The sequence below is a fragment of the Antechinus flavipes genome, chromosome 5 (genome assembly GCF_016432865.1).
Source record: "Antechinus flavipes isolate AdamAnt ecotype Samford, QLD, Australia chromosome 5, AdamAnt_v2, whole genome shotgun sequence".
Classification (NCBI taxonomy): Eukaryota; Metazoa; Chordata; class Mammalia; order Dasyuromorphia; family Dasyuridae; genus Antechinus; species Antechinus flavipes.
The window spans coordinates 58133200-58154723 of record NC_067402.1 but is presented as its reverse complement, the minus strand read 5'-3'; the positions used below and the strand labels follow the sequence as shown (position 1 = coordinate 58154723).

At 31.2% G+C, this 21524-nt stretch overlaps 1 protein-coding gene across 1 annotated transcript in view; it reads left to right on the top strand.

Moving 5' to 3' along the window:
• Window positions 1–21524, top strand: part of DNAJC1 (DnaJ heat shock protein family (Hsp40) member C1) — a 249587-nt gene that overhangs the window by 88709 nt on the left and 139354 nt on the right. The window contains exons 2-6 of the mRNA XM_051961314.1: window positions 9337–9438; window positions 9982–10028; window positions 16254–16419; window positions 17424–17521; window positions 18699–18792. Coding sequence (XP_051817274.1) covers window positions 9337–9438; window positions 9982–10028; window positions 16254–16419; window positions 17424–17521; window positions 18699–18792 — 507 coding nt within the window. The remainder of the gene's footprint in view (window positions 1–9336; window positions 9439–9981; window positions 10029–16253; window positions 16420–17423; window positions 17522–18698; window positions 18793–21524) is intronic.

Genomic DNA, 21524 nt, shown 5'->3' with positions numbered 1-21524 from the left:
CTTTGTTTTATAAGAAGAACTTCCTTCTTTGGATCTTTCAGTTTTCCTATTCTTAACATTGTTGTATTTCTCCATGGTCAGGTGTTTTTTTTTCCCCCTAAGTTATTTAGGAGATCCACGTCCTATCAATTTCTCATTTCATTTATCTAATGGAAAAATAACCATTGAATTTGGCAGCAATTAGTTTGCTAATGACCTTGAAGTCATTTGTTTCGGTTAGGGGGGATATGATAGAAATCAAATTTTAAAAGTTTGTTGAGCAAAAAGTGTTGAGGAAATGAAGGAAATACAATTTTTTTTTTCAAAATTTGAGAGCAAAGAGAGGTGAGAAACTGATGACATGATCATATGGCAGCATCCTTGAAAGAAAAGCTGTTTATTTTAAAGGACAAATGATATGTGAACATGTTTGTAGGCTGGGAGGACCTGTTAAAGATGAGATGAGAATAAAGATAGGAAAGGTAGAGCTAGAAGACCTAATTAAGGCAAAAATGAAATGCCTCTCTCCCTCTGTGAGTAGACAGAAGACTGAAGATGGAGGAATGAAAGAAGGAAATTGAAGGAGTTGGGTGGACTCAGTCATCTTAGTTAAGGGTGAATTCATGGGCTAAGTGTCAGTGGACTGAATTTGGGGGCTTGAGAGAAAAATGGTTTGAAACATATTTTGTGTTGGCAAGAGAGAGTAGCAAAAGTGTCTTCTTGCAAGACAGTTTACGGATAGTTGCGCTTAAATCCAGGATTCTCTTGAAACTCTAGAACTCTAAAGTTTTAGTTACAAGAAATGTACCAAACAAACTTAATAAACAACTAAAACTGGAAAGAAGTCCTTACTAGGAAGCTGCTGTAGTTGGGGCAGGATGTAAGGGATAGATGTTAGATAGGAGATTTTTAAAAAGTGATTCATTAAAGAAAAACTGTCCTCTCACTCACCTCTGCTGCAAACTGTCTTCCAATCCCACCATTTACCTTATCTCTTATTTATTAAACCTAATGACCATTTCTCTGTCAGGATCCTCTTTGACTTGTCTGTAACATTTAACAGAGTTGACCACTGGTCTTCTGGTGTATTTATTATGTTATTCTCTCTTATTTTTCCTCCCCTGTCTGACCTTTCCTTAGTTTCTTTTGTAAAATCATGTAAACTCCAAGTTTCTGTGCAGAAGCATCTTGTTTTCTCTCTCTACAAACTCGTGAAGATATAATCAACTTTCATGTATTCAAAATTTTATTTGTGTTAAATGACTCCAGAATCTAAACATCCTGCCCTAATTTCAATCTTGAGCTCTAGTCTGCCTATTTTATATCTACATGGATATGCCATTATGTCTACATGGAAGAGACTTTACAGATCATCCTAACCCTTTTATTTTACAGATGGGGAAATTATAACACAAGGAGATAAAATAATTTGTTTAGGGTCACAGAGATTAGAAATAGAAAATCTGGAATTTTAACCCACATTATCTGACTTTAAATCCGATACCTTTTCCAAATGGAACTCCAAATGGAAGAACTATTTTTCTCTCTAAATTCATCTTTCCTTCAAATTTTCCTACTTTTCTTGAGACTAATACTACCCCCAGTCAATAAAGTTTAGTTTTAATAGTTATCTTTTATTCTTCACTTTCTCTCACATTCCATATCCAATCAGTTTTCTAGAAATGCCAATGATATCTTTACAACTCCTTTCCTCTCCTTCTTTAAACTAATATGCCCTTCAGTATCTTTCAGACTTATTTGTAAAATGTGGATAATAATAGCTCTTTCTTCCCAGGATCAGATGAAGTAAATTTGTAAAGCACTTAGTACAGTGCCTGGCAAACAGCAGGAGTATAATAAATGCTTTTTTTTTCTTCTTTAAAAAAATATTAACTTGTATATCTCTAGCTTTATACATATATGTATGTATGTATGTATGTACAGTGATATTAGTTGAAGCTTAATTTCTCCAAAACTACTTTCCAATTTTCTGAGTGGTTTTTATTGAAAATTGGGTGACTATCCATCAGCTGGAAATTTTGAATCTATCAAACACTATGCTACTGTGTTAGGCCCCTTGAAGTTAATTTCTGATTTGTACATTTTTGTGTGTGAATTTGAGTTATATAAAGTTTCTATTTTTTATTAATCTCAGTATTTTCTATTTATATTATAAATATCTATCTCATTTAAATTATGTTTCTTGATATATATAATAAGGCAGAATAGGCTTTAACAATTTTTAAAATCTGTTCTGAATTCCTCTTCACTTTTTATCTTAGTAATCATATTTTAAAATTCAATTAATATCCTTAAATCCCTTCTTAAATTTTTGTTTATCTTTTTGTTATATTTATGTAGACCGAAAGGAGACAAAAGGAGGTTCCCAGTTCTTATTAATTTTTTGCTCCCTTTTCCATATATTTTCCTTTAAATACTTAAGGTCTGTTTCCTGAGCAAAAAGCTCCCAAAGATAGATCAATTTTTTTTCTTTTTGTGTGTCTGTGTGTGTGTGTGTCTTTCTGTATTTCTCTTTTCCCCTCCTTTTCTTCTTTCTTTCTGTCTCTTTCCCTGCCCTTTTCTCCCATAATAAATATGCTGATTTAATTTCATTCTTTGATGCCTTTGCTTTATTGTGATTTCCACCACCACCCTTCAAATTTCAGAGGAGATGGGTCATATACCATATAACTTCAGTTAGAATGATGCAGGATTCTGCAAGAGCAATGACTAAGGAAAGCTTAGAATATGTTATATTGAAAAACAAGGGAAAATGCTTATTCTGAAGCATAATTTAACCTACAAAGTTGAATATAATTCTACAGGGGAGAAAATAAACTTTTAATAAAATTAATGACCTCCAATAAATTAAGAAAACCTGAGTAGTTCTATTTTGAAATGCAAATGAAAAAATCTTGTGAAGTATTTTTTGTTTTTTATTATCATATGACATTGCTACAAAAGTTGATTACATTCCATGCTATACTGATGATCTCATCAATACAGAAAGGCAAAAATGTTAAATCCTCTTTGTGAAGCAATAAAATGGAAATAGAATAAAATCAAAGAGATAAGAAATCCAGAAATGAAGGAAAAGGTATTCTTTAAATATCTAACCACAGACTGAGGAGAAATGAAATTCAGGCCAATTGACTGTGATACAAAATGAAATATAAGAGAGTTACCAATAAGGTGTCAATGAGAATTCACTGGAAGAATGGGATTAGTTTTGGCTGAGAGGATAAGAGAAGACTTCATAAAACATAGCATTTCTTCTAGGCTTAAATATGTGGATGAAATTTCAAAAGGTGGAAATGGTAACTAATGACATTCCTGACTTTGGGAAGTGATAAGAGCAAAACATCAAGGTTAAAAAGCAAAGGCCATATATGGGGAAAGGTTACTAGTTTGAAGCATAGTTTGTAGTTGTAAGTAATAAGAAATAAAGCTGCAAAGGAAAAGTGGTAAACCACCATGAAGTATCTTATAAGCCCAAATACACAGGACTTTGTGTGAAAGTTTTTGAGCAGGGCAGTGTCAGTCAGAATTAGATTAGAAAGATTTCTTTAACACAAGTATATAAAATGGTTGGGCAGCATTTAAAAAGGGATATAAGAATACATAGTCCAAGTTTTATTATAGTAGCAAGAATACATAGTCTAGGTTTTATTATGGTGGCGTTTTTGTTAGCCTTCAAGCTTTTTTCAAGCTCCAGCTCAAGTTCTAGGTCTTCCAGTTTCATTGATTAATGCTGTCATTAATCTTTGGTTTTGGACTCTTATGGCACTTTGGTATGGCAAAGGAGAGTAGTAAAAAAAAAAAAGAAGAAGAAGAAGTTAGCTTGTTGCTCATGCTGAACCTCATGGATCACAATTTCTTTTTTTTTTTTAATAGCTTTTTATATACAAAACATATGCATGGGTAATTTTTCAATTGACCCTTGCAAAAACTTCTATTTCAACTTTTCCCCTCCTTCCCTCCACTCCCTCCCCTAGATGGCAGGTAGTCCATACATGTTAAATGTGAAGTCCAGGTTAGCTCCCTGGATGCCTTAGAATCAGCCGGAGTCAGGATAAGCAAAAGTCCTTGGTCTTTAGGGGGAGAAGTGAAGGGGATGGACATAATCTCTCCACAACCTCCCTTCTCTTCGTCCACCGCCAAAGTGACTCTGGCTTGTCTTACTCCACCCTCTAAACCCTCCTACAATTATCTGTTTACACCAAAAGATTGAGCCAGCACAGAATAGTGAGAAGGGTCATTTTCCAAGCGTATGCTAATATTGTCCAATAAATAATTAGCCTTAAGTGCTCAGTTGTCTGATTCCAGTGCAGCTATTCAGAGTTTCAGCCATTTACAATTAAATATGTTAAGTACAATATATGTATGCATATTTATACAGTTATCTTGTTGCACAAGAAAGATCAGATTTAGAAAGTAAAAATTACCTGAAAGAGAAAACAAAAATGCAAGCAAATAATAACAGAAAGATTAGAAATGTTATGTTGTGGTCCATACTCATTTCCCAGTGTTCTTTCTCTGGGTGTAGCTGGTTCTGTTCATTATAGATCAATTGGAACTGATTTGTATCATCTCATTGTTGAAGAGAGCCACATCCATCAGAATTGATTCACAATATCTTAATGACATTATCTCAGGTCCAGCAACTATAACTCAGCTCTGAAGCTAAGAAGCTGGATCCTATAATCTATCCAATTTATGATCAGATTTCAAGAGCTGATTCATACTAGTTAAATTCCAAAGAAACTAATAAATCATCTAATATGTCAATTTATTTATAATGAGAATAGTTGATCACCATGTTTTCTTCCTAATAATTTTTTAAAACAACTTAATAAGTAGATTAGTAAACACAAAATCATAATACAAAAATAAAAACTGAATTATCTTAGATCATGTTTCACTTATTAAGATTCTTCATAGCAGAAGCTTAACTACTGAGGCAATCTTGGTGTTTATTTTGGCTGGTCAGGCACTCTTCCTTTTTTCAGTCTAACAGGCACCAAGCATAGATTATGTGCCTACTATATGTCAGACATTATGCTAAGCACTGGGGTCACAAAGAGAGGCAAAAACTAATCCTTGCTCTCAAAGAGCTCATAATCATTATACTTAGAAATGATTTCATAGTTTTTAGTATTACAATTCATTTACTACCAGTCATATTTTTGTATTATCATTTTCCTCTTTAGGGAGCACTCTAATAGCAACATATTCATAAATCATTTCTTAAAGTCATTTTTTTCCCCTGCAGTTGAATAATCTGGTTTCTTTTATACTGTTTTGTATGAGCTTCAGTTTCAGAAGTTGACATTCCTTAGTTTTGTACCTTACATCTGGAGCTACATATCTTATTTGGCTAAGGGGAACACCCACGCTTAGGAGGCAAGACATGGATAGTCATCCAAACAACAACTGTGGAAAGACTATCAGACTGATAGGAGGGAGACCAGGGCAAAATCAGTCATTAAAATCCAGAGAGAAGGGAATATTTGGGAGGAGAGAGTGTGGTCAGAAGTGTCAAAGACAAAGAGATGTCTAGTTGGATGAGAATTGATTTTTTTTTTAAAGCTATAAGATCTGGCAGTTAGGAAATTATTGGCAACTTTGGGGAAAACAGTTTTGTTGAATGATAAGATTGGAAGCCATGTTGAAAGGAGCTAAGAAGGGAATGAGAAGGGAAGTGGAGGTAATGAAAGAAATAACTTTTTTAGAGAAGTGGTTGTGAGGAGGAGAGATTAAGATGATTGATAAACTCTAGCCTGAAGAAAAATGGTAGGCCAAATAAGATATAGCTAGTAGGTTTGTTTTAAGGTAAGGGAGACCAAGGTGTATTTTTAGGCAATATGGAATGAACCAAAACATGGGGGGAAATGAAAAATTAAAGTAAGGGGGAGGATAATTATCAGGGCAGTATGTCAAAGGGGACCCTAGAGAATAACCTCAAGAGCTTGATGAGAACTGCCTTTTGTTGAGAGAATAGAATCAAGAAAAAATTATGGGATGCATATATCAAGAAAGTTCATGATTGAGAATAGGGAAGAAGAGGACGTTTGTAGTGAATATCCCTATTTTCACAATAACAAATGAGGCAAAGTTTTCTACCAAGAGGCTGAGGAGAGTGAGCTAACATGATAAGCTTGAGTAGAGAAGAACAGCCGGGAAGAGTGTGAGAGAGAATCAAATGGGAAGAAATAGAAGCATGTTCTTACTGCAGTGAGAACCCAGTTGAGATCCGATGACAAAAATATGTTTATATTCATATGGTTTACTGGATTTATCTCCATTTAACAGCATGTAAGTAGAAACAAAAGGGCCGCAATAGTCTCTGTTTGGGGTTTGATCAAGCATGAGAGAGGAGAAGATAAAGGGGCAATGGATTCCCGAGTAGAGAACAATGTGATGTTGAGCCAGTTGTCTAGAGAGTCTAAATTGGGAAGAGAGGAAAGGGAACCAGGGTAGAGGAGATGGCCATCCTCTGCCTCCACCATTCTGTCCTCTACCAGCAAATTGATGCAGTACTGAATACATCATCCCCTGCTGTTCAAAATCTTCTAAAATCTCCAGGATAAAATCACCTTCTCAAATTAAGGTTCACTCTGTTCTTCTGGACGGATGACCTGTTGCTCTCCTTGTCATACCACCTACCTGACATTTCTTCCTCTGCCTTTCACAGGCTTTTCTACCATGCTTGGGATGCTATTTCTTCTTCCCTTTGTCTCTTGCAACCCCTTGCTCCCTTTCAGACATAATCCACATACCTTCTTTAGAATAAAGATGCCTATCCTGTCTTTTATCCTTCTGTGTGTGCGTTGTTTATTCCCAACACATAACTAGCATCTCAGGTGATATTTGCTTGCTGGCTAATTGCCTTTAGTTGTGAGTTCTCCATCACTGGATGTTTTAAAGCAAAGGCCAGATATTTATTTGTTGGGTATGCTAGAGATGGAGTTTTCTGGTTGTGAGCTGTTGAGTATGGTTGCTTAAGTCCCTTCCAACTTTGAAATTCTGTGATTCTGTAACCTTTCCAGTTCATGTGTTACATGGAATTTTGGGGTATCTCTCTTTCATATTTGAAATAGTAGAATTATTATAGTGCTTGTGTTATATTTACCACAACTACACAGGGCAGGGGGCTGTATCTTAATCTAAATTTTGCATCTTTTCCAGTACTTGCTTCATGCTGTAGGCATACTAGACATTTAATAAATATTCCTTTGAATTGAAATAAAAATATTTTAGACTTTATCAGAACCAAGACAAGGTCAAGTAGGAGTCATCACGTTATTGACATGAAATGAAAGCAGAGTGACCAATGGAAGAGAGAATTTCTAACAAAGATCAGTTAAAACACCACATATAAACAAATACTATAATCATTATGCTTTTTCGTTGTGTAAGGTATTAATTTTCCAGTATATATCCTCCCCCCCAGGATATTTAAATAATTCTTTATAATTATACATTTATTTTAAATTCTGTGAATTTAATTCAAAAGGTTTTTTTTTTTTCTTTTTTATGTAGACAAGAAATTTTAATTTGCTTTTGACTTGGAAACAGTTACTTCAAGGGTCTCTATTTTTTGTTGCTCTGTTTAACTTCTGGTGCACCTCTTAAAGTATAGCTTTACATTTCAAGAATTTAATTGTGCAGTATAGTATACATACTTAAATATTATAGTTCAAGATCAGAAACATTACTTATATGCATGAAAACTGTGATCTTATTATTTTAGGGTGCTTTTGAATGTGCTATACAGTTGGTATTTATAGCACATAGCTGTGCCTTAAACTCAATATAACTACTTTAAATTAAAACAGAAAATTACAGGGTAGGTATTTGCATCACAAAAGGGTCCTTCACTGCACAAAAGGGCTTGCCATAGATTCCCATTATGTAATCAATTTTCATAAAGCACAAAATTTATGGTTTAAAAATGTACAGAAAAGCAACTCATAACTATTGAGGATGTGGGTGTTACATATAGTGAGGTATATATCTTTATGATGGCTGAAAAAAATTTGAGAAAATTTTAAATAAAATCTTAATTATCATATAACCAAAACTGATTCCCCATTTTTTATTCCTTCATCACAACAAAATTTTGAAAATAGTCTTTTTTAAGCCAGCACTTTATATTGAATTATAGGTGTAAATCCCAGAAAACTGGTAATAAAAATAATGTTTTGGATTAATTAAAGTTTGAGAAAGTTTGAGAGACTAATTATACTGTCCCTTTAATTATCTACCTCCAATATCTTACTTCTACATCAATCATAGAGCACAAAATTTTAGTTAGATTGTTTTTAATCTTTATATTAAATTAGTTTTAGGAACAAATTTTAATATTTTGAGAAATGAGAAAAAATATCCAATTATAAAAGAAATAAAGTTAACAGCCAAATTTATTATCGCTTTTCCCTGAGTATGCTGCAATATATAATTAAATATTTTCTGATTAAATTATAGTACCTTCTTGCAGATGTAGTTTTAAGTACCATCATGACAATATGTGTCTTTAATTCTTTTTGGATAGCCAAACTTCAGTCCTATAGAATGACACAGTTTAATTTATCCATGCACACATTTGAGAACAGTTTAATTTTGATGCTGTCTTTACTTGGAAGCCCTAAAAAGGGCTTCCTCTTTGACAATCTATTACTAACTTTTAAAATATAAAATTATCTTTATATACAAGAAACAAGTAAATGTATTGCTATAATCTATGCTACACAAATTTGAGTATTGAAAACATCCTTGAGTTATTAGATGCTATATAACTCTTCATAGTTATGTTTGATTTAAATTAAATCCACATTGAACTTTTTCATAGGCATATTTTTATGTGTGATATTCAGATTGAGAAAGCTGTTTTGATAAAGTGACTTGTATGTAAATAATATGAAGAAATAGCATATGGCAAGGCCTTGGATTCAACAATTGACCATGAGAATCTGAAATGAATGAAGACTTTCTCTGAAGGCGTACAGATATATTAATTCTTAAGTTGTCTCTTTTTGATCTCTTAATTACTAAAAAAGATTTATTGGTTAATTTTAAGAAGGCAAGTGTTTGAAAAGTCTTGGCAAATACTGTCTTCTTGTAATGACTATATGGTAATGAAAGAAGTTAAGAGGAGAGCCAAATTAGATTGAATGTTCAGTCATGTGGGTCAGGCTAGTTGCATAGCCTGGTTGTTAGACTGATTGCTCAAATTACATTGCCTCAGGTCCTGCACTTGGTTGGCTGTCTTCTTAGATCTTAACAAGGTTCTGGGAATTTCTGTTTCTGACAAAGTTTGCTTTGTGTTTTTTTTCCCCTTCATTTTTCCCTCTTCAGGATGCTTCATCTGCAGATATCAGAAAAGCATACCGTAAGCTTTCACTAACTTTACACCCAGACAAGAATAAAGATGAAAATGCAGAAACTCAGTTTAGACAAGTAAGTGACATACGTTGTTTGCAACTATATGCTTTGTGGCAAATAATAAAGTAAATATCAATATCTACCTATGTATGTATCTATACCTAAAATATGACTTACATTTAGAATTTGTATTTTTAAAAATGAACATTTGGAAAAGAGAAGGTATTTATCTTTTTACACATTCCATGCCCTGAAATGAATTCATTCATTTCTGTCAGACAGGGCATCCATTGTCCATTTGAAGAAATATAACTCTTACGGTATTTACTATTATATTATGCCAAGTTTTGCTTTAGAAAATGCAAGGTGAAAAATCTGTTTTTCATATTCAGCATGCCAATTAAAGAAGGTACTACAGGATTTCTTTTAACATAAGTGTTTTCTGATGTCCAGAATGACACTCATAGTAAAGCCAAATGTAGTTAAAGCTCTTCTCTAAATTCATATGTATGTGTAAGGAAGTACTATCTCTGTAAATGTAAAATAGTATCTTTGTTCTCTCAAGTGATTTCTTATAATTGGGAATATTTTTACCTTAAAGTAATGCTTCTGTTTTAGTTGGTGGCTATTTATGAAGTTTTAAAGGATGATGAACGAAGACAGAGGTGAGTTTTTAATTTCTGCTTTTAAATTTAACTTTTCAAGTTCCATGTAGCTGTTATAAAAAATAAATAAGCCCATATAAAATCAATTAAATCATGTACCATGTATACTTTGATGGTTCATAAGTTAGTGGCTTATTTTCATTTCTAAATAGATATACATTATGCTAGAAACAGCTTGCATTTGGAATGGAATTCATTAATTCATGAAGTTTATATATATATATATATATATATATACATATATCTATCTAATGTGTCATTAAGTTATCAAGTCATGACTTGATTAAATAAAATTTTAGTCATGTGCCTCTTTGCCTTAGGAAATAAAAATCTTATGTCCACATTAAACAACTACCTATTTTGCCTGTATATTGATAGTAATTCTCACTTGTTACTTATATAGATTCCTTCTAGAGATTCCTCACTTAATATTTAGCATTTTGACATTCTGTTTTCCTTATAAGTTTTATTTTATCCATAAGATAGCTAGCCTAATCTCTCTACCTCATGTTAGAAAACAAACTTGTAGATAAAATCTTCTAATATCTTCCCCCACCTTTATTCTAGCTTTCTCAAACATGTCTTCCATCACTACCTACATATATATTCCTAAAAATAGAGTAAACACTGCCCATAGCCACCGAATTTCCTGGTTTGGGAGTGTGACTGAAAGGGATACCAGGCTGATTATTCCAATGATCAGATCCTCCAAAGAGGAGCAGCTACCATGCAATGGTTTTTAATCTGTAATACTTTTAAAGGTGCTGAAATAGTAGTTGTATATGATACCTGGGACAGAAAGGAACAGAGAAGACATTTTTCATCTTTGCATTTGTGATGTTTGCTTAACTTACACAGAAACTAGAATCAAGTTGAATACCACATGTGGCACTTTAATAGTTCACAATCCACTGAGAGATTAAAAATTATCCACATTCAGAGACTAAAAGTTGGGAATTGTGGCATTAAAAACAACCTAATGACCCATACCTTTCCCTGAAAGCTTTAATACCCCTAAAAGACAAAATAAAGTATTAAGTGTGAAGTTCTACATTTCTCTTTGAGAGTTAATTTTTTTAAAAAAAGAAATGTGTTGTTTTATTTAACATGTATTGGATTATGCCATCTAGGGGAGGGGGTTGGGGGAAGGAGGGGAAAAGTTGGAACAGAAGGTTTTGCAAGAGTCAATGTTGAAAAATTACCCATTCATATGTTTTGTAAATAAAAAACTATGATAATTTGTTATTATTATAGAATTTATTTAAATTATTTGAATACATCACTTTTTCAGTTTTTAGAAGTAGGAGTCAGAATCTTCTCTTAAAGTCTTGCTTTTATAAGGATTGTTGACATTAATCCATGTGTCTTAGCAAAGATCCCTCATCTTTGAGATAATACCATATATTGAAAGAGTCCTGGAAGAAAGTAAAATAGAGTTGGGGTCATTTTATATGTATTTTGTAAGTTAAATTTCTCTAAACAATGTCTCAAATTTGTCTTATAGATCAGTAAAGTTCTGATAAAGAGAATTTTATTTAGTTATCTAACATTAGTTCCAGATTTTACCTTAAAAAAAAATAAACACACACACTATTTTTAGGGAGTTGCCATAGCATATTATCATTGGGGAAAAAACTTAATAGAAAAAGCTATTTTATTTTTGGTTAGGTGATAAACTTTGTTGCATTTTTATTATGTTTTTATTTAATTCCTGATATTGCTGGCATCTTCTGAGAAAGATATTGTTGCTTATTTAGAAAGTACTTCATCCAAATGAGAGTAGATTTTATAGTTTCATACTCATCTACTGTGTCTTCTTTCAGGATTGGTTCCCTTTGCACTTGTATTAGAGTCTAGACTGAAAAAATGGAACTGACAGTTACACAAACAGATGTAGTATTTATACCCCTTGAGGCACAACTAACTCATTGGTAACTGGTTTTCCTTGAGGCAAAAGTCTTAACTAATCAAGCTGAGAATCACTTCTTGAAAGCCACGTGCCTGAGGACTGGTGACCTGTGAGTGTATGAGTATTCGGGAGAGACCTATCTCCCCAGAAATTTTACCTAAAGCTTATAATTACTTATAAACAAAGTCGCAGTCAGTTTTACATTTTCAAAGATTGCTTTCTGATATTATAATAATTTCATTGTTATAAAAAGTCTTTAGCAATAAGTAATGAAAAATGTTGTGTTCTCAGAGAAAATAGCAACTTTAAAGAGTATATTCTGAGCAATCATAAGATTTCATTTTTTTAGACATATTGTATTTTCATTAATAGAAGTATAGTGGGATTTATTGTTTTCTTAATTCAAAGAAGGAATAGTTATGAACTAAATAAAATATTTTAAAATTATTTTTAGACCTTAACTATCCAAAATAAAATCATAGTTTCCATATTAATTTTATGGAACTTTCTACATTTTACTTATTGACTAGTTTTTCTGAAGTTCTTGACTAAATGTATACAGTTGAATTGGTGAACTTCAACGTTACCTATTCTATACCGTTTAATGATGTGCCTGATTGGTATTTGAAATAATTGCCCACCATCAAAAATAGTTATGTGAGTGCTAACTAGTTTGTGAATATGAATATGTGTACCTTTATATGAAAGATGTTATATTTGTAAGTATTTATTTGTTGACATCATGATACTTAAAGTCGTTAATTTATTTAATCGTTTTGTTTTAGTGCCTGATATTTGTCAATTAACAACTTTTCTACTTGCTGAAAAAGAGAAATATAATTTTTAAAAAACTGAAAATCATGATAATCTAGTAGCTTTTTGTGAACCTTATTACCTTATTAATGTAAATCTGATTATAGGAAGTGTTTAGGAGTTAAACAAAATAAACATTCTTATGAAAATAACAAGTGTCTATGTACACCCCCTCTTTAATTAGGAAGCATAATAAATCTACCAAATGGAAAGTGTAAACTTCTGTACCACAGTTACATCAAGTATCTTCTTCATCAGTTTTTTTTGAAAGAAGCAAATGAATCTTCTCTGATTTTGAATTTTTAAATTAGATATCATTAATTACTGTAGGTATGTTAACTATCCTTGATATTTCAAATGAAGCAGATTTTACCTATCTTTCAAAATGTGAATTTCCTAAAGGATTTTTAAAGAAATCCTTAAATTAAAACTTATTACTAAGGAGGATTCAAGATTTAAGTCATTGTTAGCATCATCCAGTTTTAAAAAATCAGATGAAATTGTCCAATTATTTCACAAGAATGTAGAACTTCTTGTTAAGAAAAATATTTCTTCATTTTGGTTATCAAATTACTATTATATATTTCAAACATTATGCTTCTATAAAGCAATATATTATTAATGCCAAAATCTAATTTTTTAGAAGTTGAATTTGCTTTCTAATGATTTCTGTGTCAAAACAATACTGTTTCATGGATTAATGATTTTTTTTAATCCCCCATTCTCATTGGATATATACTATTACATGATATTTGTTATATAAGTTTTAGGAAAAGCAAGCAAATAGAATATTTCTTATCCTAAGTATTTCATACATGCATTTAAAGAATTAATATTCTTTAAGATAACTTATCACAAAATAAGTTAGACAAGTATTTTAAGAACAATAATCTCAAGAGATTTACTCATGAATATTTTCTTGAATATACTTTTTTTGACTTTAGTTTTTAAAATAGTTGGCTTCTCCATTTAAATAATTAAGGGACAAACTGCATTATTTAAATGTATAATATTCTAACAATGAAAAACAAGTTTTAAAATTAGAATCTAATATATTGACATTTCAAATTTGGCATCATGTCACCAAGACATTTTTTCCTTCCTAAATAACTTAAGGAACATTGGCCTGAGCCAGTTTGGGGAAAGATTCCATTATTTTTTTTCAGTGCTTTATAATGAAAGCAGTGATTTATCTTTTACCAACATATATTCTAAAAAGTAGGCTATAATAGAAGCTATCTTCCCTTAAAATGGCCAGTCGTGTGAGCCATAATGTTCATTGATAGTAAAATCAATAGAGCATTGATTCTAAGACTTAATCCTTGGAGGCTGTTGTTCAGAGAGGCAGACGTAGCCTGGTAAATACCTAGTAGTTTTTAGTGTGTTTTAATGCATGAGATTCTGCTATCTGAAATTTGGTTGTGCACTAAATAGGATTTATATACGATGAAGACAGATAAATATTGTTACTGTGTATTGCAATGTGACAAATGGTTAAAAAAAAAAAAAAACTTGACCGCTGATGCTAAGAACTCTACCATCATTGTTTTTCTTTAAACATGGTTTAAAATACTGTCAAAATGAAAAAAAAAAAAAAAAAAAGGAATTTTTTTTCTAAAACTCAATTTTTTTTCTTTTATCATAAATTATTGCATGTGAGACTAATTGATAATGATTTTGTATTTATTCAGCTTTTCTACCAATCAACAAATATAGTCTAGTACAAGTATTTAGATTAAACACAAGATGTAACACTTTTGGACTTTATTCAAATGAAGTTTTTGTTAAATACCTTTAAAATTTTTGATGTCTTTTTATCAATCCATTGGTCTCTGAAATTTCTTCTGTGTTAAAATAAATAGACTATCACAAGATTTTAAAATGAATTATTTAGAATATGATAAAATGTGTGCTTCTTGATATTATTTTAAAATATTTCTGAAAATGTTGACATCAGCAAATTCTGTGTAATCAGTCTAATATACAACCATATTTTAATTTGTTAGATTTTTGTGCATTAAACAATTTGCTTGGTAAAAATTGTAGTACTAATTAATGTCTTTTGCTCTGAATAATGGTCATTCTGATGCGACAGTGTTATTAATAATCTAGTTTTGGCTAAAAGTCAAATTTTCTAGATTTATTAAATAAAATATATTTTGCATGTAAAATTATTGCTTTTCTACTAAAAAGCAGAAGTTTGCCTGTAATAAATCTTGTGGGTTTTATTTTTTTTTTTAGCACATCTCCAAGGTATCAATTTAATAACTATCAAAGTAGCTACTGCAGTTGTTGCATTTAAATTGATTTACATGTCAAGACTGGCAGTTTAGCAGCTGCGCTATTATTCCTAGATCGGTCAATTTACTTGAGAAAAACCTACTACTGAGTTCTACTGACCTGCCTGACAATATAGGCCCTATTTCTATTCCTGTAATTAGGCCTGCGACTAACTCAGAATATTTTTAATTAAAATATTTTGGTCAATGTGTTGCACCAAATTAGGCCTTTCAGTGCAGATTTAATTCTGGAAATGGTGTGATTAGAATATTTAATGAGTTGTGTTCAATTAAGATTAACAGGTTGTGTATCTTGAACATGCAGTATTTGAATGTGACTATTTTGAATTTTGCATTTTAGATATTTCTCTTTTTAAAAATTTAAAAGTATTGTCTAATAGGTAAATTTAAATTTAAAGGCATTTAAATCTTTAAAGTGCAAATCTGTAATATAAGACATCAACAAGAAAGTTTCATTAGATGCATTTAGAAGTCTTTCCTGTTGTTTGCCCTTCCAGAAAAAAAAAAAAAGAAAAATTTTAACTTTAATATATATTTTTAAATAAATCATGTTATTAAAAGAACATAAATGAAAATTTGCTGTTATATTTTTTGTATCCTAAGAATTTTTAATTTGTATAAAGCAATTTAAGTTATCTATCATATGCAATTCTATCTCATTAAAAAAGTTTTTAAAAATAATAAAAATTAGTATTTCAATCTTGAATCATGCTATCCATGTATATATAAAAGTACTTAAAAGAAGAAAAATAATGGCCACTTTATCATGGATTTATAACTTTAATAAATGATTCATGATGATAAGCAAAACTCTTGTTTTTCCAGAGAAAATTCATCCTTTTGTTACACATTTTTTATAGTCTATTCTTTACCACTGACTGTGATAGACAGGTAGAATATATGGTTCATTTAATGCAAGTGTCATTCCATGAGTCCATCATTTGGGGGTGCTATAGGAGCAGAAGAGTTATCACCTTTTTTTATAATCAGAGTTTAAATCCACGACAGGTTGTGTTGGTGTGAAGCTTTGACTGTTGTCTAAAATTGAAGTAAGGAATATAATGTTGGTTCTCCACCTTTAGGTCATTTGTATAGATTTTGGAGTCATTCTTAACCCCCTTTTAATGCTGTGCAGTTGATGGTTTGTTTATATTGTTTCGATTGTGAACTTCTTGTGAAAGCCTGTCATGTTTGCTACTGTAGGTATGATGATATTCTGATCAATGGACTACCAGATTGGCGACAGCCTGTATTCTACTACAGGCGGGTGAGAAAAATGAGCAATGCTGAGCTGGCATTACTCTTGTTCATTATTCTCACAGTGGGCCATTATGCTGTGGTTTGGTCAATCTACCTGGAAAAACAGCTGGTAAGTATTGCTAATAAATCAGATGATCTATAGTCTTCATATATATGTGTGTGTGTATGTGTATATGTATGGGTATGTATATACATATGTACACATGCGAGTAGCATTTCAGAAAGTATATTGCTAATACAATTTGTTGAGTATTTCAACATATATTTAATACTAAATGTGCTTTTATTTTCAAAATTCATTATAGTATTTGATATGTTTCAGGATCAACAAATTCAAGAAGAAATCTCGTGTTCCTTATGATTAAAATAACATTTTGCATTTTAATTTGTAGTTATAGATTTGCTGATTACCTGAAGTCTTGAGGTATGGTTTATTAAAAGATAGAAAGGATGTTGTTTTTTATCAATTTCTCCATTAATATAGAAATAAATATTTTCTCCAATTATGACTTTAATCTTTAAATATGATTTAAAATATGTCTTATGTCACAACACATTGAATGCTGCATTTTAATTTATTTGCCTTTTTTTTTTGTTAAATAAATCACAAATTTGACTTAAGTATAATTTAAAACTTCCAGAGTCTATTTGGTATAAAGTCAAAAGCAAGATGTTAATTTACTTTCTATTTAGTCTAGTATCTTTATATTTAGTTATATTCTTCTGTGAATTCTTATTTATATACTAAAAATAATAAAATATAGTTTAAATAGTATTCATGCATTAGCATTTGTTTACTCCTTCTTGTTGAAGCCACATTATTAAAGTTGATGAATGAGAAAAGGCAAGTTGAATGCTTTTTCTTCTTAGAAAACTTTGATTGCTATGGAGATACACATGACTGACAGAGCTGGACTTCATGTGTGTTTAAGGACTGGATACCATGGCAACAGTTATTGTTAAAGATAGATGATTTTACTTAATCATGTAGGACCTTACATACATTTGCATAAACGCTATTCTGTAATGTTTACCCATCACAGAAGAGTCCCAGGAACATTCAGAGAGTACATGTTAATGATAACCTGTAACCATAATTCTTTATATGTTAAGGATGAACTGCTTAGCAAAAAAAAGAGAGAAAAGAAGAAAAAAACAGCAGGCAAGAGTGCGGATGAAGGCAAACTTACTGCTCTAGAGAAACATGAAAGGTGGGAGCATGAATAAATGCTTGACAATTTTAAAGTATGTCTTTGATATGTTACACAACTTCCGTTTTAAAAGAAACTGCCTGTAATGTTTTAAGTGTTCAGCCTCTTGATAATAAGTACTTGTGTACATGTACCTAAAGTCAGCCTGTTCAGCCTTTGAAGAGTTCCAGCTTTATTTATAGAGAAGTGATGATCAGTAAAATATTACGAGTATATGTCTGTTTTACATTCATGAGTAAGGTTAATATATAAAACTCCAGGAGTATGCTGAGACTTGAAGAAAAGTTTCTTCATGAATTGTTTAAAAGACAATTTCTGTTCTATATACTCTATACACAGTTTTCTCCTCTATAGAAAACAACTTTTTTTTCTATTTGATAGTGAAACTGATAAGGGTTTTATCTTAATGTTAAGCCAGACTTGTATTTAACAAACTCTAGAGATAGAGTTTTAGTGGAAAAATTCTGTCACTGCTGTTCAATTCTGAAGCGACATAGGGAGAGAGTGACATTCAGTAAATTCTAAAAGATACCACCATTTCTTCTATTGATTCATAGAAAGAAATAAAGGGTTTAAATAGTTCACACAGCAGGGGCATGAACTGGATCAATGTGGAATGGAGATCAGAGTCTATTCTGCTTGTCTTCTATTCTGATGACATCAGTGAGTAATGCTTCAGTGAACTGCAAATGACATTAATTTTTATGTATTGGTTTGTTTATGCTACAGTCTTCATATCTAGTTGTCAGCACTTGTGAACATTTTGGTGATGGTTAGTCTTTTTTAGCTGAAGTAATCATAAGGTTTAAGAATTCATTTTAGGGAAGTGATGAAAAGCCCAAGTTAGAGAGTAGGTTTTTGTTCTGTATCTTTATAAAATGATTGGAGGCTACCTGCCTTGAAATCTCAATTCTGGATTATCTTATTTGCTCTAATTATTGTATTTGCTTTATTTGCTATATTTTGTATCAAAAATCAAGTTAATCTGATGAATGTCTTGTAAATATTAAATTTTGTTTTTATTATGGGTCATTACATATTTTAAGTAAGGTTTCATAATCTGATGTTTCAATATTGTTTGTGTTCAGGGAAAACTTGACCTTTTACTAAAATATTCCATTAACCTACAGGTTCTCTCAGCTTTACTATTTTTAAAAGAAAATTTTATTTACTTTAGATTGCTAATGAAACCACAATGGCATGATTTGCTCCCATGCAAGTTGGGAATTTGGTTCTGCCTGACTTTAAAAGCTCTGCCTCAACTAATACAGGTAAAAGCCACCTTTCCTTCTCTGTTTTGTGTAAATATCTGATTCTTTTATTTTAATTACCACTAAAAGATATGCTTGTTATTGGCTCTTCTATATGTTTTCTTAATTAAAATCTCACTATTTTTACACCTAAGTTCCATATGGTTCTGTTTTTTTTTTTCAAATTTTCATTATACCTTTAAAAAATTCTGTGTGTAAATATAAAATACATATAAAGAAAATTACAATTATTACTCAAAGCATGTGATTTAAAGAGTATATTCAATGAAAAAGAGCAAAACTGAGATAGTTTATTACCAATTATTTAGCAATTAAGATTTTAAATTAATTTCACATTTTAAATGTTGTATTCATTTATCTGTATAATTCTGTAAAAGTTTCTAATGTTTTTATTATAATATATAAATTTAATAGGAAGTGGTAAAACAGCATGAGTGTTTTTTCAGGTGAGTGAAAAACATTTTTATCTTCTTGGCCTGGTAACTTAAGTTTAGATGCTTCTGGAACTACTAACTTGTTGATGAACCAACAGAAAATCTTCCTTTTATACAAGTAGTCTTATAAAAAATGTGTTTACCATCTCAAACCAATGTTGAATTTGTCTATTGCATATGTATGTTTGTTTGGGTAATAACCCTTTCTTAGGCTAAGCCTGGAGAAGCTTTGAGTTTGGCTGCTTCTATAAATTTCTATGGAAAATATTTCTTAACAGAAAGTAATATTTTTATTTGCTGATGAAGTAATCTAATGGCCATTAGCTGCAGATAAGCCTATGTGATATTCACATTTCCAAGATATTTCCCATATGTAATAAGCAAACTGGTAACTTCTTACACTCCTTTCCCATTTTTCAACAAAATTTCTTAGCTGAGATAATAGAATGTAAAATGTTTAACAAGTTTCTAACTTGGGAGATGTTCTTTTCCAGTGCCTATCATTCATCCATTTAGCTAAAATTGTCTTAGAATGACTCAGAATTAGTAGGGAAAATGGGAATTACTTTTGTAGTTAATTTTTTAAAATTTATTCATGAGAAAACTTATTGTAAACTGTGATACCTAAAAATTAAGTTAATAGGAAGGGGAGAAAGCAATGTATTTCCTACCTCCCCCTCAATATATTCATGGAAGAAAGAAAACAACAAAAAAAAAGAGCTTAAGCTCTTATCATGTTGAATACTTAGTTTGTGTCAGAATAAACTCTTTATAGTAGACATATAGTAGATATATAGACAGTAGCAGAATATAAACAATATAGTCCATAAGGAGATATCATAAATAGAATGTCACAAAGGTCAATTCTAATCCCTCCTTTATGATCTTCACTTATAAGTAATTTAAAATTAAATCCAATTTGTAGAATTTACATACTGCCTGGTTAACATTGAGGAATGATACAGCCAAATGCTACAGAGTAATTAACCCAGATGAAACTAATATATCATGTAGGTTTAGATTTGCAATTCATTATTTTAAGATTGTCTCCCAGTGGTAACTAAAACCACATGCTAGGAACTGTTGTGTTTTGCCATAAACAAAAGTTAGGGGGGTATCTGTGAAGTATGAGTTTAGATACCACGTGATAAATGTCTTATGTTAATGACTTGTTTTTCTCCTTTCATTAGTCATATTTTCTTGGACTTTAAAGGTATCTCTGATCTTCAAAGCTTTGGCTTTTTTTTTTTTTAATGTTTCTCTTGCATTCAGATTTTGCAATGAGTCATTAAAACCTTTTATACATAATTTTTTTTATTTCTAAGCATTTTTTTTCTTTAATTGACACCTAAGAAAACTTTGAATTTGCTTTTAATTAAGTTTTAGGTTTACCAGACTTTGATTATTTAGTTAATTATTTGGAGAACAAATTCCTATTTCTGATACTCATCATACAACAACGTAGGTGGTATGGTAACAGTTTCATAGCTTAAAACTTCACTAAAATTTTGGACCATCCTATAGCAATAAACAAACATTTTAACCTGATTGATGTGGAACCGGTTAAAAAAAGAAAAGAAAAGAAATTAAATACTAAACAGTTGCAACTTAGGATAAATTTTGCCTTTTTTCTTCTAAAGTGAACTTCCCAATTTTCCCCTCATTTTTCTTTGGTTCTATAAAACAGAATATTGGGGATGCCTGCGTCTTCCTGCTTTGTAAGAATGCTTTTAAAAAAATCTGTTTTAATTAAAAATCAGATAAGAGTACAATCAGATAACACATAAAATTATTTGAGTTCTTTGAAGAGAGGCATCACGTGGAGGAACCTTTATCTCATTATTTATTGATATTCTTCTACAAAAGATCAATCATTGGTTCAGAAGTAAACGTTAAGTTAGAAACAACCATTTCAGAGCTAACCAATAACTGTTACTATATCCAGTCCTTTTTATCTTAGCTTCTACCTCCAACAAATTAATACAGATCCTTTAGTCCCTTCTGTTCTTTTTTCCCCCTCACCATCATGATTGCCAATAGTAATGGCATTAATTCTTACCTTAATTCAAGACATCCAAATTCTTTGATTATCACTGACCACCAAAGGTACCTCATATAAATTGAAAAGCCTATTCCTTAACGTCACAGCTTAAACTTTGACCACTTTCTCACTGAAATTCCAGGGGGACCAGTTCCTTGTGGTTGCTTCATCTTTTGAAACAAAAACTCAGGCTGTTAATTCCTCAAATATTTTTCGAGGGCTTACTGTGTGCAAGGTTTTCCTTCTAGATACTAAAG